The 27,998-nt window shown below is 40.5% G+C and overlaps 3 protein-coding genes across 5 annotated transcripts; 1 reads left to right on the top strand and 2 right to left on the bottom strand.

Annotated features, from left to right (window-relative positions):
• Positions 1-112: 112 nt before the first annotated feature.
• Positions 113-7,459, bottom strand: eif2d (eukaryotic translation initiation factor 2D). Of its 2 annotated transcripts, XM_053850510.1 has the most exons (15): positions 7,238-7,459; positions 6,666-6,856; positions 6,515-6,598; positions 6,355-6,445; positions 6,166-6,273; positions 4,595-4,848; positions 4,334-4,451; positions 4,206-4,251; positions 4,026-4,132; positions 3,810-3,959; positions 2,911-3,000; positions 2,513-2,608; positions 1,172-1,292; positions 414-588; positions 118-321 (listed from the first exon to the last, which is right to left on the bottom strand). In XM_053850510.1, exons 1-15 carry the CDS (start codon positions 7,291-7,293, stop codon positions 251-253), a joined length of 1,758 nt encoding a protein of 585 aa, XP_053706485.1. In that variant the 5' UTR covers positions 7,294-7,459; the 3' UTR covers positions 118-250. The 2 variants fall into 2 exon arrangements, with proteins under 2 accessions (XP_053706486.1, XP_053706485.1); XM_053850511.1 differs by lacking the exon at positions 7,238-7,459 and having other exon boundaries at positions 113-321; positions 6,652-6,815.
• fmodb (fibromodulin b) lies at positions 2,539-21,281 on the top strand. Of its 2 annotated transcripts, XR_008413028.1 has the most exons (6): positions 2,539-3,021; positions 5,418-5,489; positions 8,390-14,398; positions 14,482-15,372; positions 16,618-17,750; positions 18,231-21,281. XR_008413028.1 is itself a non-coding variant. In XM_053850513.1 (5 exons), the coding sequence occupies exons 4-5, from the start codon at positions 14,487-14,489 to the stop codon at positions 16,767-16,769; spliced, it is 1,038 nt and encodes a 345-aa protein (XP_053706488.1). In that variant the 5' UTR covers positions 2,539-3,021; positions 5,418-5,489; positions 8,390-14,398; positions 14,482-14,486; the 3' UTR covers positions 16,770-18,108. The 2 variants fall into 2 exon arrangements, 1 of the variants encoding a protein (XP_053706488.1); XM_053850513.1 differs by lacking the exon at positions 18,231-21,281 and having other exon boundaries at positions 16,618-18,108.
• csf1b (colony stimulating factor 1b (macrophage)) lies at positions 19,002-27,998 on the bottom strand. The gene is made up of 9 exons (XM_053850514.1): positions 27,525-27,998; positions 26,411-26,530; positions 25,478-25,540; positions 25,214-25,384; positions 24,927-25,131; positions 24,720-24,856; positions 20,718-20,761; positions 20,614-20,648; positions 19,002-19,315 (listed from the first exon to the last, which is right to left on the bottom strand). The coding sequence occupies exons 1-8, from the start codon at positions 27,564-27,566 to the stop codon at positions 20,615-20,617; spliced, it is 816 nt and encodes a 271-aa protein (XP_053706489.1). The 5' UTR covers positions 27,567-27,998; the 3' UTR covers positions 19,002-19,315; position 20,614.

Raw genomic sequence — 27,998 nt, 5'->3', positions numbered from 1 at the left:
GTCAATATGGCTGCCCCAATATGCGAGTAGGTATTGCGTCCAAAATGTTTTCCAAAATAAAAATGTAGGACTTTGTTTCCATACTTTAAACTAAAGACATTTAAATTAACAATCCAAGTTCACTTAGTTCATGTTGTTTTAAAGTTAACAAAAAATGTTATCTTCAAGAGCGTAAGAGAAAGAAGGATCAAGACGAGAGAATTAGATTTTTTTATTCTGCAGCCAACGGTTATCTCAGGGAAAGTCTTCACTATTTCTTTTTTCCAGCTTTCGGCGCTTTGTCTAGTCCTTGAACATACTTGCGAGGAATCTGAAAATGATCTGGTAAAGATTTACAAACATAATTAAAAGAGAATAAGAATTAAGTCATATACATCTGTTAAGTTTTATTGACAGTGTGAACATTCTCGTACCAAGCAACAAAGTTCCGACTTGTTGAATCTGGTTTCCTTGGATCTGGACCAGGACCTTGTCTTTAGCTCCAGGAATGGGCTGCAAGACTGAGCTGGCCTGGACTCTGTGTTGCAAAGCGGTGGCCACAGCCGCTGGATCCAATCCGTAAGCTTCTAGGTTCTTTATCAAAGTCACCTGCACGGAGATGAAAGCGTAATTACACACGTGCAATTGCAACAACCACGCGGCATATAATTGTAAAACAAGTCAAAGTGTTGCTTCAATTAAGCATTTACGACAAGGATTCCAAGAACTTTCCATTGCGGGAGATCTTGCAGAAAATTCTACCCACAAAAGAAAAATGCTGAAAAGCAACCTTTTAAAAAACCTTTTAAAGTCACCAGATGACTGATGGAAAAATGAAAAGTCACAACATATATGCCGATAAGAAACTTTTCCGGTCCAGATCAGCGAGCAGCCAAGAGTTGACTGTAAAACAGTGATTTAAAAAAAAAGATTAATATATATCTAAATTTAAAATATTAAAAAATGATATTATTTGAAGCAGATCAAGACATAAAGACAAAGAAATTTAGTGACTTCCCATTGACACAGAAGTTGACATCATGATAGAAGTTGGGAAACAACTCAAATCCTTTAATGGCTTTTTGACTTGTGTAAACTGCAGTGGGAAGTCAGAGCCTCACCCATGGACAAACTAATTTTAAATTCTATTTCTGCCTCTCTTACTTCTGAGATGTCAGGGAAGCGTCCTTACCTTCTTATTGGAGCCTCGAGATGCCACTGAGATGTCTATGGGCTCGATGTGACCCTTCTTTACAACTGGGGTTTGTCCAGGGTACACCACCTGGTAGCACTCCTGCATTCTCCCCAGTGTTCTGGAGCCAAATGAAAGTTTGCATTACCATAACATCATATTAAACCCTATGGGTTAGGAATGGGATGGATATGTGAGTCAAGACAGTGTATGTATCTTAGGGCAAATAGCGGACCTCAAAGTTTATACAGTACAGCCAGCATTGCGACATATATTATTTAAATGCATGACAAAATTCTGTACCATTAGAGTTGAAATCTAAATACTATCTCATTGTAGAGACTCTTAAGTCAAAACTGAAATCCAAATAAAGACACTATTCATGGAGTAAACCGGTTTCAATTGCCTGAAAAACTGATTTAATTGTAATGATGGGGACATTAGGAAAAAATCTGATGCCGACTCAAGGTGTAATTTAAACAGGAACCTGCTGGGCTCCACATTAATGATGACAAGCATGTTATAGTTAGGACCTAAAATAAAAGTCTGCTATTCTGCGTGTTTTGGTTTATGTGATAATTTAAGCAACAGACACGATCCAGATGTGAGTGTGACTGTTGTTTCCAGACAGAGCTACATTACAGATGGCAATAGATTATTTTATCGCCTGCTCCCCCCCGTGGTACAAACCTGCCCTCAGACACACGAGAGAGCGCTTTCCTTTTCTCAGTATTGGCTGTTGGTGAGCTGATTTACTGCCCGTCACTTCTGATTACGTTCGTGTGATGCAGCAACTTCTTCTGAAGCCAGCAGGAGCTTTGTATTCCTGTTCAGAATCAGTTCCAACCAATCTCATCTCATTGATGTTGATATGTCGTTGTTGTTGTGTGTTGTTATGATTTGACTTGAGCTCTTTCATGGGTCATGTAAGCATAAAAAGTGAAGGCCTTCAGGTTCAAAACACTCTTAACTGCAATCCCATAAAGCACTGCAACAGTTGAAGCTCAGAGAATATGAGAATAGGAGAGAATATAATTCTGTCTTGTATCCCCGATCCCTTGATCCGTGGGCGACTTGCTCAAGTCTAAACTAAAAACCTGGAGCAAATGATGAGCAAGTGAATGAGGCACGTGTGTTGGTTCACTTCCAACGTCATGATGCCACGTAAAGACGTTGAATCATCTTGAATCAGCTTCCTGAACATGACAATCAGATGACTGTCACAAGATCTCTGAACAACAGAACACTGTGGATGCGGAGATTGGCATCAGAGATGTACAGCCAATGAGTCTGCCGTTCCCAGTCACTCTCAATTGGCATGAAGACGGAATGTCGGTTTACCTGCTGAAAAGGTCGTCCCACTTGAGAGCTTCTATCTCCTGGTACTCCGATTTCTCCAGTAAGCAATCACATAGAGTCGGGTTAATGGTCACATAACTACAAAGAAGAAAAACAAAACAAGTCAAACAAAAACTGTAAATAATAATTCCATACAGTTCCTTCATTTCCATTCAAGGCTCCTGAGTCTCAGCCACAGCAACGCAGATTAGATTCACAGTGATTCAATGTAATGTCGTTTCAGCCACTAATTTAATATCAGGGTCTGATTCAAATTATTAAGGTTTATATCTGGACTCATTCGTCTCTCAATGTTCCTGCTAAATTATTTCAATTAATCACTGAGTATTTCACAATGACAGGTTTACCATTCCCACACAAATACTTCGACACGTACTTACTTTTTATTGTTCTCCTCAACCAGTTGGTTCCGCTTCACATACTCCGTGATGATGCTTCTCACCTCGGCTGGCTGCAGTATCGTCCCCTTCCTGTGGGTGGCAAACGAAAGGGTGAGTTGAAATCTTTTGTTTTGCCTCACCTTACCTTGTTTGACCGGAACATCTGTGCTTGAACATTCAGTGTGGTGGCAGGAAACAACATAGAGCCACTTTAGGAGGTTTAATTTTTTATCCAAAACACATTAAATATAAGACCTTTTGAAGTTAAATATTTTTACATCACCAAAGCACCGCACTCTTCTGTTTTTCTTTTTAAAAAAAGGGATTGCAACATTGAAATGGAAATCAAGTAGTCAATGTGGAATTAATTATATGCATGTGGTGTGTGCTTTTCACAAAAAAGCAGAGAGGCAGCTGGAAAAGTGACACAAGAGTACGATGTAACACGGCGTCATGCTAAGCACATATGTTGACACAGCACAGCAGTTGTGAAAGCCTCTTTACTTTCGAGCAGCTTCCCTTGAATAACCAAGATGATTGTTATTCAAGATTGAGAAGACTGAAAATATGAAAAATTCATATTCAATTGTTGTCAATTACAGTGTCCTTTTTTGTTAGACTGCTGCAGAAGACGATTTCAATTTCCACTTCAGAAGCATGTGGTTGTAATATTACCTCCACATGTTGTTGTGCCAGATCAGACAGATCGGCCTAAGCTCTGAATTTGGTGCACGGCAACCTAAACTTTCATGTTGTACCAAACGATGTGACCGATATTTGAACAGCAATTGGATTCATTCAGCAAACTATCCAGTAAACCACAAGCAGATGCTTAATGAAGCAATTGGTTTTCAATTTCAAACACGCGAGAGATGAAACTGTACGGAGGACACTCAGACCTCTTGTTTGAATCCTTGAAGAGGGGTTCCAGCCGTGCTGACACTGAGTACAAACTCGTGATTTCTGGAGGATGATAGGCTTCTTCATCTCCTAAGTCCAGCGTTGGAGCTGCGTCAACTGTCTCATCAGGAACAGCAAAGGAACGCAGCCTGAAAGGGTTCGCAAGTTACCAGAAATATCAGAGGAGAATTTGTTCATGTTGAAGAGGAGCTCACTCGGGGTGCTTCCAGTCCACCTCCACAATGCTCTCCACACCTTTGGTCAGTTCCTTCACCTGCACAAGGTGGCGCTGCTGCTGCATGGCGTGTAGAAATTTGGACAGCTGGCGAACAGCAAGAGCAACAGTCTTAAGCCATAACAGACTGACATTGTGTAAAATGTCACATTGGATTTACCTTTTTATAGCTGGACTTTTTCAGGTCAAGTTGAATGCCACTTGGACTGAGAAAACAATGATAAGACTTTTTAAGTGCTATGCCCAAATTCCTGCTTAGCGCTTCTTTAATCAAAACCAGGACGTTACCAGCAGGAGAACATGTGGTTGCGAAGAAAAGTGCTGGTCAGCAGAGGGAGCTCAGACTTCTTCAATTTGCATTTGAGAGCATGAAAGAAACACTGCACCAGGAGAGCATCCATTTTCTCTGTGAAATCAGAGTTGAACCTGGGTCACATCCTTCCTTCTCTGAATGTGTCTCATTAAAAAACGCTGCAGCACAAGCAACTGAAAAAGCCCTACGTATTTTGGAGTGCTTTTTATGAGTACACAGAGGCAGAGCAACGTTACCTTGTGGTGTCGTTTGGTCGTCCAGGCTCTCCTCCTTTTGATCCTCCTTTTCTGCTTTCTCGGTTAAGCTCATATTGTCAACACGACAACAAACCTGTTCTTCAACTGTGGAACTCGGCTCCTCTACCGCCTCCACATGTGCTTCCTCCCTTTCTTGCGTTTCCTCTTCATCATCGTCCTCACATTCATTTTCAGTCTGCTCTTGACTGTCTTCCGTTGGTAAAGACGGAAGCGCTGATTTGTCCCCAAATGCCCTGTGATTGTAAAGTAAAAGTACACATCAGGTACATTTTTTTCATTTCAGTCTTGAAGTCAATATTGTGTTTGCAAATGTCACTTCCAGCCTCTGTGCTTCACTGAAAAAAAAACAAAAAAAAGTTTTATTGCACCTCACAGCTCACTTTGCCATCCTGCTTCTGACAATATTTTTTTTTCAAAAAACGTTTTGTACTCTTTTTTTTTTTAATATATGACATTATGATCATATATGACGCCATTAACCCAGTTATTTGGCGTGATTAATCCCCGGATCAGTGACGCACAGACAAAAGCCACTGGGGGAAGTAATCAATAACAGTTTTTGTTTGAAATTTCCAGATCTGATGGGAGAAATTTAAACAGGCTGAGTAAGCCAGCTCAGAGTCATGCAAACCAAACCTACAAACACATGCCACACACAAAGAGGAAAAACACAAAGTCTCCTGCCAGGGATGTTTCAACCATAAAGTTGTGATATTAATGTCATGCTCTACTTTTGCTATCTGTTTTGTGATCACGTTTTTAACCGTCATTGATGAAGGACAATATATTGTGCTTTATTCAGCAGCAGGAGGGATGGCGGCGGCATCTGCATGCTCCCAAAACCATGACATATCCTTGTCCTATGTTAGTGCTGGTGAGTTGTGTTGGTCATTATTATCATCTGACATGTACTGCTATTTTAGTGGATCAAAGGTTGCCAAAGTGCAACCTCAATTTCAAAATTAAGTGCAGTGAAAATGTGAAATTCAAATACAATACAATGGTTCAACATTTTGTGACAAACTGCCTCTAAAATCACTTTCATCTTCAGCGTGTACTGAAGGGATTTTGAGCTCAGGTGACAGAGCCAAATGTCACAATGGAAGTGCTTTTGATCACAAACATGAGAAACAGAACTGTCTACTGAAAGTGGCTGCACAAGCTGAGGAACATAATTATAGTTCATCATGCAATCCACAAATGGTTGCCAAAGCTGCAGTCCGGGTGCAGAACTGGGCTGCCTGCAGTCCAGACCTTTCACCAAAAGAGAACCGTTAGCACATCAAATGTTTTCTGAACAATAAATCCATCAATGAAAGCTGAGGACTCTTGAGTAGCTAGATCAGAGAAACACTCCTCCCCTCACTTCACACTCACAAAAAAAAAATATATATATATATGCCCGAATCCAAATATCAAAAGACTGGGAGTAGCTCTTGAATCATGGCATAAAATTCTTATTAAGATGTGAATTGGAAGAGTCTGGAATATACAAAAGCCACTCAGAAGGCAAAAAAGTTACATGTGGCATGGATGGGAAAAACACTCACCAGAGATTATCCATGTAAGTGTGGACAATAAACACTCCTTTCCCTTTCATGCCTAAACTCCGCATTTCCCCACTGGAAACTGCAGCAGTGCCAACTGCAACTGGAGCGCTGTAATTAACCCCACATGAGTTAAACACAGTCACAAGCAAGTGACGGAATTCTTTTACACGATCCATTTCTTTGTCCTACCTGTTGTTGACTAGGGTGACTGAACAGCACTCTCCTCGTTGGACCTCTGGAAGTCCACTTGAAGGCACCACAACACCAGGCAGCATGAGATCTTGGGAAAGTCAAAATGCCTCATAAAACATTGTCGATTATGAACATGTGTCATGAAAACGAAGCTTACCGGCGCCACCTGTCAACTTCTGTAGCACCGGTGGCCATGTTTTGAATGTCGGCAGGACAGCAGGGTGGCGCCAAAGCATGTAGACTGCAAAATAGTGTTACTACCTTGACAACATAAGGGATGTAAATATAACTCACACTTAGCTTGTCACCTGTAGGATAAAGACATTTGTCCAGTTCAAAGAAGAGTGGGTTTTTGTGAAGAACATAAACGGTCACAGAATCTCCCTTATGTGAGTAAATCTTAACCACATTTAATTCTTCCTTGTTGGGCATCAGCTCCGATAAATCCTCTGGGCTCAGCGCTGGAAAAGCTGCAGCAACATCAGCTTTCAGCTTTCGCCTGTGAAGGCATAAAAAATAACCAATGACATTGAGTTGGGCGATAAATTCAACACTGACAATCAAAATACAAACAATATTGGAGGAAGTAATATTGGTTGCACTTGTCACATCTGAGGCTTGTGTAAATGTACTTCGTGTATACACAAAAATGTACCAAGCAAAGACTCAAAGTAGAATGATCGTAATTTAGATCAGCTGAAAATATCAAATTTGAATCGCAATTGACGTCTTTTTGATCACCATAATTACATCATTAATAAGCAGTACAAATACAATGACAGGAGATGAATGAGAAGATTTACTCTCGGATGAGCGATCAGTTAATATTGAAAAAGGATTCGTTCGAAAATTGTCAGTGAAAAAAGAAGAGGACTCGAACCTGTCGGATCCTTTAATGGCGGTGTTGGATTTGACACGAAACGGTTTGGCGAACATCTCTTCTGAGGCTGGAACACCAAAGAAGCTAAACTCACATTAATATCATTGTTGGTGAAATAATCCGCAATATTTGACGACAAATAACGGTTTAACGGGGTTCTTTTTGCCGCCGGCGTGCAGCACTCCACTTGTTGTGGAGGCTATGGTGCAGCTCTTATTTACTTCCGGAGTGAAACGGCGACGGCAATGGTTCCGCGCATGGAAAAAGGCTTTAAAGACCGACAGTAGAAGCGTCGAATATGGTCAATAATGCATAAATAGCAATGGCTTAGGACCATTTTGTAATACAGTGCAATACAAAATTAAATCGCCTCCATATTAAGAAGTGTCAATGTGTGATTAATTTCATTTTGCTTTTCACTGTAGTCATGAAACCTCTGCTCTATTGCTCTATTATTCGAAATGTTTTCGAAAATATTTAATCTTTCTGAACTGAATAGTAAAAACAATTTCATTGTGGGTTTGTCTGATGACTTGAAAGCATTTTTTATGCAGACCTTTGGTGAGAACTGAATAATGTATCTTCCAAAGTTTATTCTATCCTGTCTGTGTGGTTGATTCTAAAATGGATGAGTAATGATATTAGACAGCGTGAACTGCCTTCTATGAGGTCTTCTTTGAAATGAGCCAGAACAGCTGCTTGGCTGAAGACTTCAGTGAGAGCGTCTGGTTCACATTAGTCAACAGAAAAGCCAATATATCAATATTTAATCTGATCAACTGTTGTTCCTTTTTGTGTCTTATAATGCGAATGAACATGGAGCAATCAATTTAACTCATCTTAAATTTGTGTTATGCTCCTCAAACCCAAGCTTCAAAGAAAACCAACAATACATAAGAATGTAGACTGTGAAATCAGGGCATTAAACCATTGACTTGTGACCTTGTCAATTAATTAAAGCACCACGGTGCTTCAACCACACTTTGGTGGTTGCATGCAAATGCTGTCACGCAAGTCATGCTGTACCCGGTGAGCAAAATATTAAGATATTCTAATTTGATATAAAGGCTTTTATGTTCCATTTTACAGCATAAAGTGTGTTTGCTTGTATGACTCCAATGTGTGAGTTACTCATAAGAATCTCTACTCCAGTTTCAAAGAGGAAGCACCAGCGGAAGAAAGCAGCCAAGAGGCAGTGAGGGAAGATAGACCATGAAGATGTCTGTGACAAGATAAAGTACAAATGCATGGTTGAGCTACCGTGAGTAACAGTGAATGATGGAGACTAATTACTGTACAATGTCAACAAATCCTGTTATTATGAATGTTGTGTAACCTCAGGAGTTCAAATACATTTTACAGAAGTTCTTGTGAGTTAAAATTAATTTTAACTGATTAAAACAACAGTGTCTAATTACCTTGACATCAACTACAACGACCACAATAACAATGCTCTGTCGTAATTACACATCACAGACACACAGCTGACTGAAGCAACAGGATCATTCCATGCTCATGTGGCACGTAGCTCTGAGTCTGTACTTTGTTCATCCACCTGAGTGTCATAAAAATATCTGAGCTATCATTTTGGGGTTCAAGAAAAGAGAAAAAGGCAATCAATCATACAGTGTGTTGTTGAAATATGTGCGTTAGCAGTATCTGTCGCCACAGATTGAAGAATTCCATGCAGCTTGGTCTGATGAGGGATATAAAGCATTATGAGAGCCTTCTTATAGAAGTGCTCCCTCACAGTGATTCTACTGGCACTTTCTTTTGATGCTGTGATGGGTTATATAGAATGAATCCAGTTGAGTTTTCTCTGTGGTTTGGTGGATCGAATGATTGCACGTCTCTCGATGTGTCTGAAGTTTGCCCAAACAAAGTCGTGTTCTCACTACACTCTTGATTTGCTGAGGTGCCTTTTGACTCACGCAGACAAATATGAATGCAACGTTAATGGTTCCTTGCCGACGCCTCCAAACATGTCATGATGTCTGCTGCAAATACAGGGCAACTGCTGTGACTGGTGTATTCACAGTGGCAGCCAGTGTTTAGAGGCTGGCCATTTTGAGGTCATTGTGAGAGGATCAGGTGTGAATGTTACTCTAATAGTAGTCTGTTTATTATCATTTCTATATCATCATCTCACTAGATATTGCAGCAAGCTTTGTGCAAATTGGATTTTTTGGTTTTAACTAAACTTCCAAATCAGCCATCTTCTGTTGACCACCAACAGTGATAATGACACAAATAGTAGTTTCAGTTGCATCTGAAAACCTAGTACTTCCTTTAAACTTATCAATCCAAATTAGATATCTGCAATCAATTAGTTTTTCACATGCAGTTGTACAACAAAACAAAGGGCCTTCAAGTCTGCTCTGAATTATGCGGTAATTCTTCTTTGTTATGTTTAAAAATTCATTTGGATTTATGATGTCCTGTCTCTTCACAAGACTATTTACTGCATGGTCAAATCTTCACTCACCATTCTTGTCTTGTTGATAGCACTCATTATAAACGCAACAATTCATCCTCCAACAAGCAAAACAAAAATTGTTTTCCTCCAAAAAACATTTGTGTAATGTTGAGAAACACGGAACGGTGCTGTTAAACCACTTTTTTGATTTTTCCAGATTCTCAAGTGAATCTGTCAAATGGTGAAATAAATGGATCAGCGAGTGGAAAACTGGTTGAACGGCTGCTGCATGCTCAAATGATGATGTTCATAATTTCACTGTTAGGTATTTGTCACTGATCTGTTCTCAAAAGAATCAACAGATTTTTTAATTCTTTCCCACGCTCACACCTCCAAAAATAGTCTTTGCTTTTGTGACGAATTAAATGTCAAATCAGTCTTCCCTCCATCTAGAATTAAGGAATGCAATTTCAGTCAACTTCAATGAGTCTCGCAGCTGCTTCTCGTATTCTGCTCTGGTGTATGTTGTTGTTTTTTCATATCATTCTCAGGCCTCTTTTGAATATGAGATTTCATGGTCTTCACAGGTTGCATGATTAAATGGAGGAATTTTAATCTAATTTCCAAGGTTGTACACTCACTGTGATGGATTTTTGTACCTTTTCCTGCACACGTGCAGAGTTGTGTGTGATCTGGTTGCAGTGATGCTCGTTGCATTCATTTAACTGAGACTGCACCAGCTTGTTTGCTGAGCCCCTCCTCGGGGCAGGAAATAAACTGGCAACAGGATGTTGTAGGCAGACTCACTGTTCTGAACCAGAAGGAAAGGATTCTGTTCTAGACTCAGGGCTTTCAAGTAAAGCGGAAGAATGAGAACGATTAAAAAGATAATACTGGATATTGATGACTACTGGATATGTGTTTTAAGATGCTTTCAGGTATTACATTATTTCATATGCAGTATTTTGCCGCAGAAAGAGACTGTGATGGCATCTGACAGTGTTATATGATGATGTCCAACTCAGGAGACACCATGGCTCAAGAGATTGTATCACTCTCTTGTCCTCATGATGCCTTGGAATTCAGAAGATTCAGAAGATCTGGAGCAGGGATCTGTGGAGAGGGAGGTCTGGGCCTCTTTAGCCCCTGGAACTGGACCACAGATGAGTCCAAGAAAGTGGATGCAAAGCATTGGTTCAATGTCAGAACCATTTATTGATGTTTTGTTCATGCAAAGATAGAAATGTCAGTTGTTGCTAAAGGTTACTGATTAGCCATTGCTGGTGCTGCTTGATCATGGCATGTTGGATCAACACATATGCACATGATTATTCACCCATCACAGTTGACAAAAAATATACCCTGAGGACAAACACATGTTTGGGTTTTGATTTGTTTGCCAAAACAACTTATTTTAAACAACTGAAGCTTCAAAAGACAGCTCACTATAGAATGATGGCTTATGTTGAAAGGGCCCCACTTGTCCATAACAAAGTAAAACAAAACATGGCGTCCAACTGCAGATCAACTGAGTCAGATGTACCAAAGACTTTTCAGCTTCATTTATCTTTTTTGTAGTTGTCTCATCATGTTTTCCTTTTCTACACCGTTAACTTCCCAAGAGCACACAAACAAAATGTGTAATTAAGTCTTTATCTGCCACTCTGGTGATATGAGAAGAGGCCTAATGTGGGTTTATTGGAGTCACCCGAAGAGAGAACTTCAAGGAAAGAATCCTCGCATGTGGCGGGGTAAATGAGTCATGGCTTTCTGATTTGGGAATGCTACCTTGGTTCCCTTGAGGTGTCTGACTCCTCTCCTCTTTGTGAGGTTTGTTTTGCGCTGAGGCTAATTTGATGTTTTTCCACATAGTTTTATGCTTAATAAGTCAGCGTTAGCATTGGATCTCTTCATTTCCAATTTGTTACCCATGTTCCTGGTAGATGAACTGGGATGGTATTTTTTACGATATGAAATTCCCAAAACTGGCAATACTCATAATGGTGCTTTCTTCACTGCATTTTGTGTCTGTATGCACTGTGAGTTGCATGTTATTACGATTGTAATGGCTGTTTTCTGTTGCTGAGTTCTGCATCTTTTTTCAGACTTTTACTGAGTTATGTGACCGCGACAGGATGACAGCTATTGATAATTTGCACTGCTTAATGGTGGATGATGAATTTTGATTTGCCACGCATATTTGCGAGTCTGCGATTACAAAGGATTGTGGCTCTTTTATTTGCGAAAATGTACTTGAAATACATAGTTGCTTTAAACACACATTTACTGAGAAATAAATGCTCTTACACATCATATCTTACAGTCAGTTGACTCATTTTATGACCCCAAACCTGCTGAGCTGAGCAACTGTAAACCAAACTGCATCAAAGGCAGAGTTTAATTTAATTAGACCCCCCACTTAGAAGCCAGTCGTCTGCATTAATCAGACTGTCTGACACACAGTGTTTCACTGTTCCTTCCCTGCTGGTGCATGTTAACATACAGAACCTGATCCTCAAGTTTATCTCAATGGAGGCCAAGATGTGCAAAAAGAGTCAAATGGAAGCAGTCATTTGCACGAGGGCTTGTAATCAAATGTACGTGGTGCAGTTGTGACGAAATCTATTTTTAGCTCCAATGTTGTTGGAATTTGTTGTCCCCCGTCACAAGGCTGACAAATAGATTGAACTTTCATTTTATGAATATTATTTATGAGTACATTATGATTCATACAATTGAGGTATGAGAAACTACAATCAGAATATAAAGTTTTGATACCTCAAGCAATATACTTCTTAATGTTTATTCACTTTATGTGTTTGCAGGTTAGCTCATTAATACTAAACATTTTCCCCCTAAATATGACCATTTAATTCCAGTTCACAAGTTGCAGAAGCCTGTCTTTGCTGCTACAGTTCAGTTCTGATGTTGCAGTACAGTTGAGAAACATTTATCTCAGAGTCTGTCAGTTGGCACTGCATCTAATATTAGTAATATCAGTGCAACACGATGATCTTGAGTCCTTTGTGTCCATATGATGCAATTGCTGTCTTGTCTTCATTAACATTCTGTTCTAAAGCTTCCCGCTGTGGTTTGTGGTCAGAGGGGTTTTTCTGATTGGGTCTTGTTCACCATCATCCCTCCACTCTTATCTCAGTCTGCTCAAGAGATTGTAATATCATTCACTTCAGACACTAGGAATGTTAATTTCTTTCTGTCCTAAACTCTCGTCCGCCTCTCGTTCGTGTGTGATGATGACTAAAGACAATAATAACCTGTGTGCAGGTTAAAACACATGTTCACTTTCTCCAGAGCTTAAGTGCTGTAATTGAACGCCAAGCTGGAATGACCAAGGGAGGAAAAAATGTTTATGGAGGAGGGCTGAGGATAGATGACAGGGTTTGTCTTGTTTTATTAAAAGCCTTTTTATATCATTGATTTCAAAGTACTACCTTACATAAACAATTGCATCCCCAACATCTACACTAAAAACACTTTAAAGCTGTTCACCACCAGCTTTATGATACATGTGGTTTTTCTTTTTTAACTCTGGAGGTGATAGCACATTCATGCGCAAGATTTTTATTAACTACTGTAGCTCAGCCAGACTTGATGCAGTGTTCAAAAGAGTAAGAATGATTGTTGCCAGCCGGTTTAAACTGTTGTGGAAAGTATGTGTTGTGTTTAAGGTGAAGAGGCAAGAGTGACAAATAGAGAGAATGTTCGATACATTTTTTTGTCTGTTTAGGTTTCGGCAATAAGAATCCTACTATTTTCTAAGCTTGGTGTAGAGCAGATGTGGATAGATAGACCATCTATTTATGTGTTACATGGTACATCAAAACATTAATGGTCCATTTGATAACATGTCAGAAGCAGATGCTTTTCTCAGTCAAAAGTTACTTCGATTGATTGCAAAAAGCTTAATGCAGTAAAAAACATCAGTTTTTCATCTGCCTCGGCAAGGAGCTCATAACATCATCTGGGATAGTAAACAGATATTATTCCGTCAGTGATGGAACAACAAACTGATGAGCAGAGGATGAATGTAGTTTAATCAGACATTGAAGTTCTACTGCATGCAGCTGTGTTAAACCATCCACCCAGAATGGTGCGTTGGATGAGATACGTTCATTACCATGCATTTCTGCAGTTCCATGTCTTTCGCTGTCATCCGCTACCGTGCTGGCATGCTGAAAATAAGTAGCTGTGCCCACCACAAAATTTTCCATCAGCAGCTGGCACTAGTTTTATGTGGAAAAACCTTATGAATGAATCCCCCGGATGAATATGCTTGTCTTGATCATAATGAAGTAGAGGAACATCCACCATGAACAGCGTGTCTATCTCGCTACATTAGAATTTCTATAAGGTTTCGCTACCTTTCCATAACCTCCACCGCACAACAATAAACACAGGGGCAGACTGTGCGAGGCCGTGCTAATGATAAGGCATGACACTGTGGGGCAAAACAGGGTTGTTAAAAAGCAGATGTTTGTGGCGGCTCCCAGATGGGATTGATAGAGACGTAGCTGGAGGTGATGCGCTGTAGTATAGGTTCCTCATGTAAGTGGAAAAAATATATGCACTTTAATGATACTGGTGGTGGAGGCTGCAGCTGTGGAGAGGTGGTGGGGTATTTACTCTATAGCCAAGACATATTCCACTCAGTCGAAGACCAACAGGAAGCAGGGAGACATCGTCTGCGATCCACACATCTGCACTTACTGATTTGTCAAAGAAAGGTAATTGTTACCAACTCATAATTATGAATAATGTAATGTGGTTTGTTGTTCTCAATGATTTCATTGACTTTTCTCCCACCTAGACATCATGCAGGCACTTGTGCTCGTCCTCGCAATGGGATTACTGGATCTAAGCGCAGGGCAGCATCATTACAGCCAGTGGCTGTCACATCTCCGCTCTCGCCGGCGGCCCATCAGCTGGCTCGCTGAGGAAGTGGACTGCCCCCTGGAGTGTGACTGCCCCACGGCATACCCCACGGCCATGTACTGTCACAGTCGCAACCTTCAGCACGTCCCCTACGTCCCCTCTCACATAAAGTACGTCTACCTGCAGCGAAACCAGATCACAGGCATCCAGGACGGTGTGTTTGACAATGCCACCAGCTTAGTCTGGATAGTTCTGTCCCACAACCAGCTGCGCTCAGACAAGATAGGCAAGAACGTCTTCACTAAGCTCAAGAACCTGGAACGGTTGTTCTTGGATCACAATGAGCTCACCAGGGTCCCTTCTAATCTGCCCAGGTCCATCACAGACCTGAGAATCGGTCACAACAAGATCACTAAAATTAACCCGAAGTTGTTTGAAGGGATGGCTGACCTAACTAATCTGCAGCTGCAGGATAACAACATTGAGGATGTTGGCGGTGCGTTCAAGGGACTGAAGTCTTTGATTATGCTAGACATGAGAAAGAACAAGCTGCGCAGAATCCCTGAAAACCTGCCAGAGACTCTGCAGCAACTCTACCTGGAGTTTAACGGCATAGAAAGTGTCTCTGCTGGATTCCTCGCCATGAATCCCAGATTGCAGTTTCTTCGTTTATCTCACAACAAACTGACCGATAGAGGTCTTCCAGCAAATGTCTTCAATATCAGCACACTGGTGGAGCTTGACCTTTCCTTCAACAAGTTGGAGAGGATCCCAAGTGTCAACAGGAACCTGGAGAACCTCTACCTACAGGCCAATGAGATCAAAGGTATGGGCATTCTCTTAATGGTCAAAAAATGAGTTTGAGATGGAGGGTTGTCATGTCATGTAGGAATACTGATTAGTCTTTCAGGATGTCAAGTGGTGATCTGAGCCAAACAGGCTGTGACCACTGTGTTTTGTGGGTATCGGAAAACGGGAAAACAATCTTGAAATGTAATTCCTCTGAGGCTGACGTCACTTGGAGGCTTTGCTTAGCACAACTTGAGTGCTACAAATGATCTTGCTTCATTGCTCCAAATAGATACAAATAAGTAGATGTTTTGATACATTTCTACATTGGAGCAGACAGTGGACACAACCTCTCCTTAACATTTCTGCAAGAAACTTTTTTCTTATTCTTTAACAGATGAGTTATGCTCCAAATGTCATCTTTGAAATTTCTTTGTATTTCGTTTTAGATGTACAGCATTGATTCACTGCCTGTTTTGTTCTGTTTTATAACACACTTACATTCCAAATTATTCAATTTGATTATCCCAAAATAACCTTTTCATTCGCCAAGAGTTGGCGAAACTTCAACCTTGAAATACTAATTTCGTCCATACAGTTGCTAGTTAGTTGTTTTTTTTCTTTTGACAAAAATAGTCAGTGACGCAGATCATGTTTTTTCATCTCAAAAGCTAAATATGTCAGGTGTTCTTCATGGACACTAGGGGGTGCTGGAGTGGACAGCGCAGAATTTCATCAACGATGAGCCACATTTGTAAAACTTAAATCTGGAACACTAACTCGCTGGCTCCAGATATGGCTCATTATTTCATGTTTTATGATGGCTGGCATTGCTCTAGTGTTCTCTCATGAAACAATGGGTGTTTATATGAGATTCATAAACATTCTGTGAATGTTTCATAGGAATTTTATGTTGTTTTATTGTTTTTTGTGTTGTAAAACCAGATAAACACACTAACACAGCATTGATGTTACACAAAAGACAGCAGAAATAAATCATTAGATGGGTTGTGCAAATTTCTAATTTCTGGAGGTACGTGCAGAATCATTTTGGGGAGATTTTGGAAACTGAATGCAGCTGATCAATGTTACATCCTGGGTCAACTGACTTTATTGGCTAAGTGGAGAAGGACATTCTTTTTGACTGTGAGACTGACTGTGAGAACATTCCTCCAGTCCCTGGACAGGCATATTGATGTGTTTCTGTTGACTTCATTTGATCTCACTTGTTTTGTGCGATCATATTGACCTCCCTTCTATTGCCTTCCTTTCTGTCCTTCAGAGTTTTCCCTGAGCAGTTTTTGCAGCAAGATCAACATGGCAAGCTTCTCCAGGCTTCGAGTTCTACGCCTGGATGCCAACGAGATCAGTGCCAGAGACATTCCCGCAGAAGCTGCCTACTGTTTGCGGCGTGTTGCCTTCATTGATGTGTAAACTCCCTGTCAGCGAAGATGTTGCCTGCCTTCTACCTGTGGTCTGATGTCACCATGTTTTCACACATCTTGTTCGCAGCCTGTTGGATCTGACGAGTGTTGACGGTTATGAAAGAAACGTGATTAATCTTGTCTGAGGCGCTTTAGTGTCAGGCAACAGGAAATACCGCAGTTGTACGATCACACATCCAGATGACAGGCATATGTGTCATAGGAGAAAACAAAGTGACTCATGAAACGTACTTCTTTTTAGCATGAATCACACTCATCCGTCGCCATCCTGAGGTAACGATTTTCCTCACATTCATTTTGTTGAACTTCTTCATGACTTCAGGATAACCTCTTTGCACACAGCGTTCCTCCTGAACCATAAGAAACATTTATTAAAACCATATAGCTGTCAGGATCTGATTGACCAGCCAGAACATTATGACCATCTGTCCAGGATCTTTTTATGATGACATAGCATGATAAACTTGTATTTTGAAGGTGTATATGCTTAAAATGATTCATTTAATCAGTACCACATATTGAATTCCTAGTTTCTTGCTCACTGCTTAGAAGTCACTTCAGGATGACACTTGCCGCTGCAGGCCAACTGAAAACAGTAACAGGCTGATGGTCATTATCTCATGAACAATGCCTGGAAACATGTTTCTGAAGTGGGAAACTGTTGTGTGAGTGTTGATGTCATATAAGTTGTTGATCCCATTGACATGCGCATAGTAATTGTTTATGTTTTCTTGGTAGTATCCTAGTCATGATGGAAATCTGGAGGAAGAAAACAGCAACTTTGATCTGAAGATGAATTACTGCAAGGGTGTCAAACGGACCTCTCATTGACGCTTCAGCGGCTTGCTTCCCTAAAAGTCGGTCAAGCGACAAAACTCTGCCTTGTGCTCGATTGTAGATGATCAATCCAAATACGAGGAGAAGTCCTCGGGAAGAGTCTGCTTGTCCCAGTTCAAAGAGCTCAGAGCAGGTTAGGCTGAACTCTACCTGACTGCATTCATCTATAGCATCATTTATAAGCTTTTGTCAACACTTCTGAATGTTGGCGGGTTTCTCCTTCAGCAACAGGAATTTAACTAGCTTCAAGGGTGTAGCCAACTTGAAAACGGCTCAGTCATTCATAGGTCTCTGCATAAGGTTGTTGCACTTTTTAGATGCCTAATTTTAACCAATTATTAATTTGGTTTGACTAAGCTTGGTTTCTGTCAATAAATCATGGTGCGTTAATATCTGAAAATTCACTTTTAGTTTTTTTTTTGTATCTGAATTTCAACACTTTTTTATGTCTGTATTTCTTTTCTGCTTAAATGATGAAATGTGTCACATGTGAGACCAATAAAGAGTTGTCTTATCTTACATAAAGTTCCAGGGTTGAAAATGCTCTTTGATTTGCAATGATACAAAAGCAGATTAGCTCTGATGCTGTTTCCATCCGGAGCTTTCTCTGCAGGGTGTGTGGAACGTCTCTTCGCGGGAAACCCAATTTTCCAGGAGAAACTAAAACTGGGTTTTGGTTGTCACAATGCTTCCTGGACTGCTAGGTGAGTTGGAACGTCTGGACCTCTGTACTTCAGCTTCTGCCCCAACGACTAAGATAAGGAAATGGATGGTTTTGACTGTGCACAATTTCGTTAAAAGGATCAAAATTATCTGAGGATAAAACAAAGCAAAACATTTTGTTGGGCTGCCATTAAACCATTTTTAATTTTAAAGTAAACAGCCATCTTGATAGCTGGCTAGACTTCCATTTCATGCAGCTGCCTGTAATCCTCAACTCTGAAGTGAATTAAATAAAAACTTTCCGGGCTTGGTCATGTAACTGCATCCTGGTAAGAAGAGTGGTTTCGGCTGGGTGTCGATTTTACAGTTCACATATCTGGAACCACTGTGTTTAAGTGGTCATTCCGTTTCTCTCAAGAGAATCACATGTGGCGATTAGCTGCATTATGCAACTTGTTTGTTGTAGCGAAAGTTGGCGAGCCATGTTTCAGTTAACCTAAAGTAACCGTGACACTGAACTTGTTTACAAAGTAAATTTAAGTACAGTAGCTGTTTTTAGCAGGCTGAAGTTTCTTCACATGCAGATGCGAGGGTTGTGCACTCTCCCAATCATTGAATTCTCTCTTGGATCTCAGATGTTTTCGCCACTTCTCCAAGAGGTTGTTTTTCAGTGTAGTGCTGTAAGGCAGACAAACACTGGAGATGCGCGTTGTGTTTGATATCTATGGGTAAGCTTTATTGTCGCTGAGGTGATTGAAGTTAAACCAATAAATAACTTTAACATGAGAACAATACAGTTTATCAAGTGAAAGAACATGTACATAGTAGAGAAATACCTTTAGTGGACTCAAAATATAACTGTTGTAGATGATGCACAAAAATAATATACACAGCATATTATTCCAAAATATCCATCTCAGTCAAAGCAAACTTTTTGATTAAGTAGTTCAGCATTATATAGTACCAACATTTATTACAGAAATAAAATGCTGGACGAAATTCAGGGCTTCAGAGGTTCACTGCCGCCGCTGTCGTCTGTGGAAAGAGACACTCAAATTTAAAATCTGTCTTTTGAATGGTAGTGATGTTTGAACTTCATTAGCAGTCCGGGGATTCTGAGCCAAGCATGATCTGTGAGAACACTGAAAGCATCTTTCAGAAAAGTCATTGCAGCCAGGTGTGAGCGGCTGGAACAAAGATTGAAGAAATGAAACGTGGGAAACTTCTATGAACTAGATTTCTTGGCAACAACTTAATGATGGAGGATTAATTAAAATGAGTTCTCTGAGTCATGAGGCTCCTCACTTGTGCTTTTACATTTCATTGGCCTCCTTGTTATTATGAGGACGAACATCAATGCGACCCAAAACTAGATTCTAACCTTATGAAAACAGAGATCATGAGATTGACAAAATAAACCTCTTAACCTGTTATTTGTTCCTCCAAACATCTGTTTTATAACACAGTCATGTGTATCATCTTTCTATTTTCTCTTTGCAATTCGTCAACAACAGCCTCACAACAATAATAGCATTAGCATGATAAAGTGTTTATCTTGCAGCGAAGTGTTGGATTACGTCAAAATACTTCATCAGACTTTGTATTTGTGGTCATTTGTCCCTGCTAATGAATTCCTTCGTTTCATCTTCTTTGTTTGAAATTATTTCGACTGATGGACAAGCAATGAACACCATTATGAGCAAATTCAATTCTGCGTTCAATAAAAATCACAAGATAAAAATTACAAATGATCTAATAGTTGACCAGACTTGAAGTTGACATGCGCTACAGTCAGATGACTGTGTTTTGATCGAGTATTTAAGCAGGAATTTGATAGTTTTTGTTGTCTACAAAAGTGCTTGATGCAACTTCAATGAGATATATTGTTAGTATTTTCTGGGCTTTTACTGATGTGTGTTTGGATCGTAAGATACTTTGGCTGTCTTTATGAGCAGGGGGTGCTGGTAAATATTAGGTGGTTAAGATGAAGTTCATGAGAGTATTTCTTGAGGGGAACAGACAAAAAGCATGCTTTACATGGAATTTGGGTCAGGTAAAAGTTCACTCTGTCCATTTATAAAAGGACAGGTTCGGATTAAGTCCAACATTCTTCTGCAAAGGTGTGTGATAAATCAAAGGAAATATGAGGAGACAAGATCAGAGCATGCTAGAAGCAAGGAATCGTCTCTCACTAAATACTCTCCAGTGAATTTTCTTCAGCACAGATTCAATAAAATGTAGTTGAATACATTTGCTTAATTTCCTTCCATTAATTGCCTGCCGTGCAATGCTCATCCAACTCAATAGTATCTTTAGTAGAATAAAACACTCACATTATTGTTGCTCCATCTCGATTTCTGTTCGCTCTCTGCTTCAGAGAAAATGGAATTAAGTGAATGAACTTAGCGAGAGAGACATTCAAAGACGAAGCACTCACCTGGAGTCTGTACCTGATCTTGATCTGTGAGTGATGGGGGTTTTCTGTTGGGAGAAACAACAGCTATGAAGAAAAACAGGCAGAAACGATGGCAGCTGAGGATGAAAAACAGACTTCAGAGAATATTGAATTAATTTAGATCTGTTTAAATTAAATCTGACGCCGCCGAGTGTCGTTATTTTACAGGGATAAAAATAAGTCAGAGCGAATAGCCTGAATATCTTCACAGGGCTACAAAACAACCACTAGGAAGAATGAAAAACAATAGAGCCTTGTCATCATCCAGGAGAATTTTGATAAGAATAGCATGGATCCATATTGGGTTGTTATTTATACTCCACACAAAGCCACATAAAATCTGAACCCACCAATCTGAGACCATGTCCATACTTGTGGATATAAATTCACAGTGTAGCTAATGAAACAAACCGACTATTTAAAAATCTCAATGAGGATCATGTTGATCAAATTATTGTGGCCCAAAATAGGCTGTTTTGGTGAATCGAGCTTCTCTACAAGACAAAAGTGGTATGAACAAGAAGCTGAGTGATACAAACAAATGAATAGAGGTATGTATGCATGAACTAACTTAGTTAGTTACTATACATCAGTCAATATACTGTACATATTGATTAAGATTTCATTGCAAACTTATTTTTTCGTTGCGTTTAAAAATATTTCCGTCTGTAATTAAATGCATCACGATTTGGGGTGTTAAATTCCGATTGATATTGTTCTCCTTGAATGTAGCACGAGGTTCATCGCGTTGAATCGCTTGTTACGTAGCTGTCAATCACATCGAACTACCAGTGACTGCCCGCGCCTTGCATAGCAGGTAGCGCCAAGAGGCGGGGCTACGTAACGAGTGGCATATTTGGAACGGTAAACATTATAAGCGCTTTAACTTTTTTAAAACTTTTTTTTGGTAAAGTTTAGCTTACTACGGGTTGTTTCAAGGTCAAGTCATGTAAAACAAAGCGTCGTATGTTGTACGTTTGCAACATGCCTGTATGTTATCAGGTGCTGTGGTTAGTGTCACAACGTATGGGCATAAATAGCAAGTTATTGAAATTGCTGGTGTGATTCTTCCATTTTATGTTGGTTTTAATAAGTAATTTGTTGCTGCAGGTGATTGGAAAGCTCTGCCTCGCCTTGCATTGGGAAGTTGGCTTGCAGTTTCTGCACTACTGGATCGTCCGAACAGTGAGTATAGTGCTACAAACATGGCTGTCACTGTTCCCAACACCGCCATTCATGCATTCTGTCCATCAACAGACACTATGTTTTCAACTGCTTACAAAAATGCAAGCTATAAAGTCATTTTTAAAAGTGTTAATGTACTGCAAACAACAAGGAATCCAATGCATTTTAAGTGCTATTAACACCCAACCTAAGTTTGAATTATTGTAGTAGAAGGATGCAGTAAGGTGGGCAGTTCACTGGGAGTCGCCTCAAATTGTCTGATTTACAAGCTGATGTTAGGTGATATGGAGCCACAGACCTGATATGGCAAAAAGAAAAATGTAATCGTGTGCACTAAATACTAATTCGATGGATCAAAGTACTAATTCATGGGCCTGAAATACTAAATTGTGGGCACAAAAGAGGCGCAAATCGTGCAAACCTTCTCCAGTGCCATTATTAGCGCAGCTTCATAAAGTTAGGAACGATTGAGAGGCACAATGATATATGTAGTAATGTGACGTAAGCTCTGTTCATTTGATGGAAGTGGTACATCAACATTATTTTGTTGACAGGATTAGGGAGGTGCGGGTACAAGGAATCGGATCCTAAAGACGGCTGTGAGGACCCTAAACAGCGCTGTTCCCACTCGTTCTTCAAATTAATATTTGGTTCCCTTGAATTAGTATTTTGTGCCAATAAATTGGCATTTCGTTCCCTTGAAAAAGTATTTTGTTCCCTCGAATTAGTATATCGCGTGCACGTTTTAATTGTTTTGTGCACGTGGGATTTTTTTTTGCCAGGTCATCTCTGTGGGACGGTGCATGTGCATGATTATCCAGAGAGAAAAGATCCCAATACTGCAACCTGATATTTTATTTACAACATCTTTGGGCAAGGTGGGCAGTCTATATCACTGTGTTTAATGACCCGCATGATGAATGAAGAGATTTCATCTCTATTATAGCTCTTCACTGCGGTAGCCATCAATCATCGTTGACTGTTTGCATTCCAGACAGTGATTGATTTGGATTTGGACCCTGCTTTATGTCGTAAATACTGGCATGTGTCTAACTGCATTGGCAATACTTCTGTTGCTGTGTATGCAGTAAATGTGAGACAATCTACAGCAAATACATACATAAACATACAGTACATAAAAGACAAACCAGTTGAGACTCAATATTACAGACCACCTTCCTGCTTTCCATGCCACACTCTATTAGAAATGGAATGGTTTATATTGTGTCATAATGGGAGACAGATGGCGCTACTTTTTAGTGTTTGTGGTAAGCATTTGTTTTTAGTTCTGCATGCTGACACTTTCTCCATATGTTCATCCACACAATGAATCATTAGAACCTTAAACCTTAAAAGGCTTGAGCTAGAAGTTGATCTTGTTGACCTGAGTTTGGTGTGAAGATGACTGATGCCTTCTTGAGGTACCCCAAATTGTCCACTTAATTTAATCCAATATTTTGTAACTTTTATCAATGTCATAAACTCCACCAACAATTGGTGTGACCACATTCATTCAAATTGGTTTCTGTTTTACAGCTATGTGGAATTGTGACTCATATTTGCTGTGGTTGCTTTCAGATACAAAAAAAAAAAAAAAAAAGTTATAGTCTGAAGCTTGTTTAGGAAGGAAGGTCATTGGAATCGGGGTACGGGGACAAGGATTCTGAATCTCCGGAGGGGTCTTCTGAAAGTATACAGTATTTTGAGTAATTTGAGTGAATGTACCACTTGTTTTGACGACCCTTATCCCTGAGACTTTTACAAGCATTTCTTTCATTCATTTATTTGCCTGTGCTGCAGACCCCATGTTGGATTTTATTAAATATGCTTGTTGCCTTTTCTGATGGAACTGTTTTCTTTCTGTGTGGATTACCAGGAGGGAGGCTGATTCTCCAGATCCAGCGATGCAGTGATGCAACATCTCAACTCAAGGTCATGTTGAAATAATTCATCCCAGCACCCCAGTTGAATAACTACTGCAAATCGGTCAAACGCCTTTGTACTTTAGATGAGGGGAGATGTTTAAATAGTTCGCCTTTTGATATTATTTTTGCATGACAGCAGTGCGTCAACTCACCTCCCCTCCATCTCTTCCAGTTCTCCAATCAATCTCACGTCCCACTGTCCCCCATTTTGGTTAGCCCAGATACTGTAACCTCTCCGTTCAAGGCACAGAGTTGTTTTCTGCATGGAGCGAGAGTGTCATTGGTTTCCCGTTGAGGATCCTCAGATGTAGTCTGCTTATTTGCTAACTGTTCCGAACCTTTCCTCTACATTGAAATGCCTTTGTGGGACGCATGACAGCAGGGTAACTGCTTTTTATTTTGGCACTAGGACAAAGGGACTGGAAGGCTGATACAGATGTTATTGCACATGTTTATGTATTGCAGCCTTGCCTCACTTGAATCAGGGTGTAACCTAAGCTTTATGTTTGAGCTCATTATTGTTTTTTTGGAAAATAATAGTCAGCCTGTTCATCATATTTTTCTGGGCTGTTTTTTGTCTAACATTGCTTTTATTCGTGTGGTGTGCTGCCCAGGGGAAAACCAGTAGCTTGGCTAACTATTCAGGCAGAATAAAACAACCGTATTGGAGCATGTAGTTCGCATATCTTGTGTTCTGCTTAAATGACTAATCCAATGAGCCTCCAAGTCTGTTTAGTTGTTGTTCACGGCAAGGGTAGGCTTTGGGTTTGGCTGGAGGAATTGTTCTGGAGTGGTGGCCTGGAAGGGTCCTGTTATTGGTAATGAATGGACCACAAACTTTGATTTGAGAACAAACCCATACTCAAACTATTACCTTTTGCGTGATGAGACAATAGAGAGTGAGCATGAAGAGCAGTCCTCCACAGATGGATGCGATGATGAAGCCAAGCTTGTACAGATCTGCGACTGGTCTTTTCTGTGATGCCTTCACTGAACTCCAGTCGTACTTGTCTGTGGAGAGGGACACTGTTTTAATTGTGCCTCTACTTAAACTGCATCGTTTCAGTATCTGCAAGCGTACTTGTTAAGTGTTCTTCTGAGTAGGCCTCTGTGACGGACCCCGTGGTCGAGCCGATGTCGTCTGTGTATTCATGTTGGCACCTCCAGTCGATTGGCTTGTCACTTGTTGTCACTAGCTCCCAGTAGTCTGAGAGCACAGCTGCAGCCTTCTGCAGTGCTTCTGAAGGAGGGCCTTGGTAGAGTGTTTCAAAAGTCTCTGGCTTGTCCTGTGTATCCAAGAACACATGTTTACCCTTACTACTGATCAAATATTCCTGATGTATTGTCTAATTCTCTCAGGCCACTCACCTCCACTTCCTCGTTGATCTCTGGAACACATTTCTGAGAGTAAATGTTCAGAATGAGTGCCCTCAATGACTGCACGTACCCGTCATTAACAGAACCCCTAGTGTATCTGAAATGCGTGGTGAGGAGCTCCAGGATCCATGGTAATGCTGCTTTTACAAAGCAACATTTGGTCTGCAGATGAGCAGACAGTAAGCATTAAGTCAGACTGCTGATGGAACGTGCGAGTCACTGTTTCGCAAGGAACGTGAGGAAATGTTACCTTACCAAACTCCTCTGTTCAATAAATGTGTAGGTTATCGAGCACCCACTTGAGAGCTGGTTGTCAATCTGCAAGCGAAAACAAAGGGTCAGAATTGATTTAAATAAGCATCAATGGTAAGGAAGTGAGGAAAAATAAATAAATCAGATAGTGCGTGTTAGACATTTGGTCTGGGGGACAATTACGGCCTGTAATCCAGTAATCTAGGGGTAGGGGGGACTTGGAGGGCCCTGAGGTTTGTGCTTGTGAAAAACAACATTTGATATTCTGAGACCAGGTCGCTTGCCTTTTCTCTACATGTTTTCTCCCTCACTTAATCAGAGCAGCTCATTCACATCGTAGCAAATGTGCAGTATTCAGCTAACTTTGCGGTCAACACAACCCTGCGCGCTGACCGCAATCTTTTTTTGTCGTACCACAACTATTTCCTATCAACCCTTCTCATCTTTTATCACATTTCCTTGGGTGATTTGTTGCTTCCCCCCACTCTTTACATTCGTCTGAGTTCATAAATCTACCTTTCCCCTCACAGATGTTTCTCTAAAGCCCAAGACATAAACAGCTCACCCTGTTTGAAGCGCACATGTACCTCCACTTTCAATGGGAATGATGCGTACTTTTGAAAGCTAATTTCTTTCACTCCTTTTTTAAAAAAATCACATACAACTGTAAAGTAAGAGCTGCAGTTATAGAGCCTCTAAATTTCCCCGAGATTCTACAAAACCTTGCTGAACTCCCTCACATCCTAGTACACCTTTTTTTTATTTATCATGTTCCTCTCGCAAGAGCTGCGTGGCTCTGGTTTGTATAGTTTCTGGGGTTTCGACATATGATGTGTTACAGTATGACAAATGGAAGTCCTGGAGAACTCAACCCAGGTGTTCTGCACGTGCGCACGCGGGTCACTCACTTGTCAACATTGCATTTGAAACACTTACCAAATGCCTGATTGCCAGCATGTGCCCTCTAGTGATGGAGTGCCTGCATGGACCGGGGACCTCTGCCATAGTCAGAGGAAAGCTCAGGAACACAAGCACACACAGACACTTAACCTGCAACTGACACATGTTAGGCATAAACACTTTTCTGCACGTATTGAACTGGAGTTTGAGAAGTGAAAATAAAAAACAGGCGGCATATTAAAAACACAAAGCCATACAAAGACAGTAAATGGGTCCCATATGTCAGCCCCAACTCTGATAGAATATCTGCTTCTTTTGTCTTCAACTGATACTTTCACAAATCTGTAGTTCCCTTCTTTTTATCTTCGCACCACTCTGTGCTCAAGTGATGCTTTGCTTTGTGGACAGATGGTGGTGTTCTGGTTCTGCCGCTGCACACAAGGAATTGCTTCAACCGAACCTCTTAAATACAAAATATAGGATGGGTGTCAAATTCATGTGCTAAAATAGTGCCCTCTGGTACTGGATGGCAAGCAACCCTGACAAGGTATTTTATAACATGCACCGTTTCACGTGAGACAGTCTGATTTCAATACCAGTGATGAAACGGGCTCCAGATGTACTTTGACATCAGAGCCAGGTGAACTGCATTTATTTTTCTCATGTTTCTGGATTCAACTTTTGACTTTTACCAAAACAGCGTTTTTGATATAGAAAGTTAAAAAGATGTGCGTATTTCGAGTTTTCTGACTGTGAAAGTTTTTTTTTCCGAAGTCCCTAAGACGTGTTATGAACAGTCACATTTGTTTTGTTGAATCATTGAGAATAAGTGTTGTCAATGGAAGTCAAATATTACCTGACATGAAAAGTCTCTGGGTGTTATTTTACTCCCTGATAGCAAGCGCTGATGCTCATATTTTTATGTGACTCTTTAATACTTTGATTTATGTGACTGTGTGGCAAATGCAGAAGCACATGATCTAAATATCAGCAACCACATGATATGTTTGACTCTATAATGCCCGGTATGTAGGTCATTTAGGACCCCAAACTTCATTAACAGGCTGGCACAACCACGTGTCATCATGCTTTCCAAAGCATCCCTGCCGAGTCCCAGCAATGCAAGGATCGCACAGAAGTCTGCACCTACCTTAGCTTTGCTCTGAGTCAGGGTTGACACAAGGATGGTCATCTGGTAAGTGTTTGGCAGCGGAAAACACCAAATTCCGTTGTCACACACATTGAAGCAAAAAGGTCCGGTTCATGTATTCTGCTTTTCTCCACAGCAAGTCATTTGCTTCGAGGTAACTGAGCCGCTTTGTCATGTGCTGCAATTCTTCAAAGCATTTGCGTGATATGCTCCTCCAGCTCAGAACTGTTCAAACCAAGTCTAGCTGTCTCAGCTGACAGACAGCCTTTTTAAAGACCTCCCACTTCTTTTCTGACAAGATACTGTGTTGTGAAGTTCTGCAGATGTGTTCGAGTCTTTCTGTAGTAAGAGTTCAGGTCAGAATAACTCCTTATATTCCACCTCACTTTTCTTACATGGCTGGACTCTCCAGATTCTGGTCTGCACCCTGCATCCCTCATGATTTGAACGGCGCTCCATGAGAGCTGACCAGAG

Source organism: Synchiropus splendidus, chromosome 18, assembly GCF_027744825.2.
Source record: "Synchiropus splendidus isolate RoL2022-P1 chromosome 18, RoL_Sspl_1.0, whole genome shotgun sequence".
In the NCBI taxonomy this organism is placed as follows: Eukaryota; Metazoa; Chordata; class Actinopteri; order Syngnathiformes; family Callionymidae; genus Synchiropus; species Synchiropus splendidus.
This window is presented reverse-complemented; position numbering and strand designations above follow the sequence as displayed.

What these genes read in the sequence shown, in the direction of transcription:
- eif2d (XM_053850510.1), bottom strand. Translation starts at nt 7,293, where the DNA reads ATGTTCGCCAAACCGTTTCGTGTCAAATCCAACACCGCCATTAAAGGA. An exon ending in CAAATGTCTTTATCCTACAG is followed by an intron (nt 6,599 to 6,665) that starts GTGACAAGCTAA and finishes ACTATTTTGCAG; the next exon opens with TCTACATGCTTTGGCGCCAC. An exon ending in CGACCAAACGACACCACAAG is followed by an intron (nt 4,452 to 4,594) that starts GTAACGTTGCTC and finishes CTGATTTCACAG; the next exon opens with AGAAAATGGATGCTCTCCTG.
- fmodb (XM_053850513.1), top strand. Translation starts at nt 14,487, where the DNA reads ATGCAGGCACTTGTGCTCGTCCTCGCAATGGGATTACTGGATCTAAGC. An exon ending in ACAGGCCAATGAGATCAAAG is followed by an intron (nt 15,373 to 16,617) that starts GTATGGGCATTC and finishes TCTGTCCTTCAG; the next exon opens with AGTTTTCCCTGAGCAGTTTT.
- csf1b (XM_053850514.1), bottom strand. Translation starts at nt 27,566, where the DNA reads ATGACCATCCTTGTGTCAACCCTGACTCAGAGCAAAGCTAAG. An exon ending in TGACTCAGAGCAAAGCTAAG is followed by an intron (nt 26,531 to 27,524) that starts GTAGGTGCAGAC and finishes AACATGTGTCAG; the next exon opens with TTGCAGGTTAAGTGTCTGTG. An exon ending in TTATTGAACAGAGGAGTTTG is followed by an intron (nt 25,385 to 25,477) that starts GTAAGGTAACAT and finishes GCTCATCTGCAG; the next exon opens with ACCAAATGTTGCTTTGTAAA.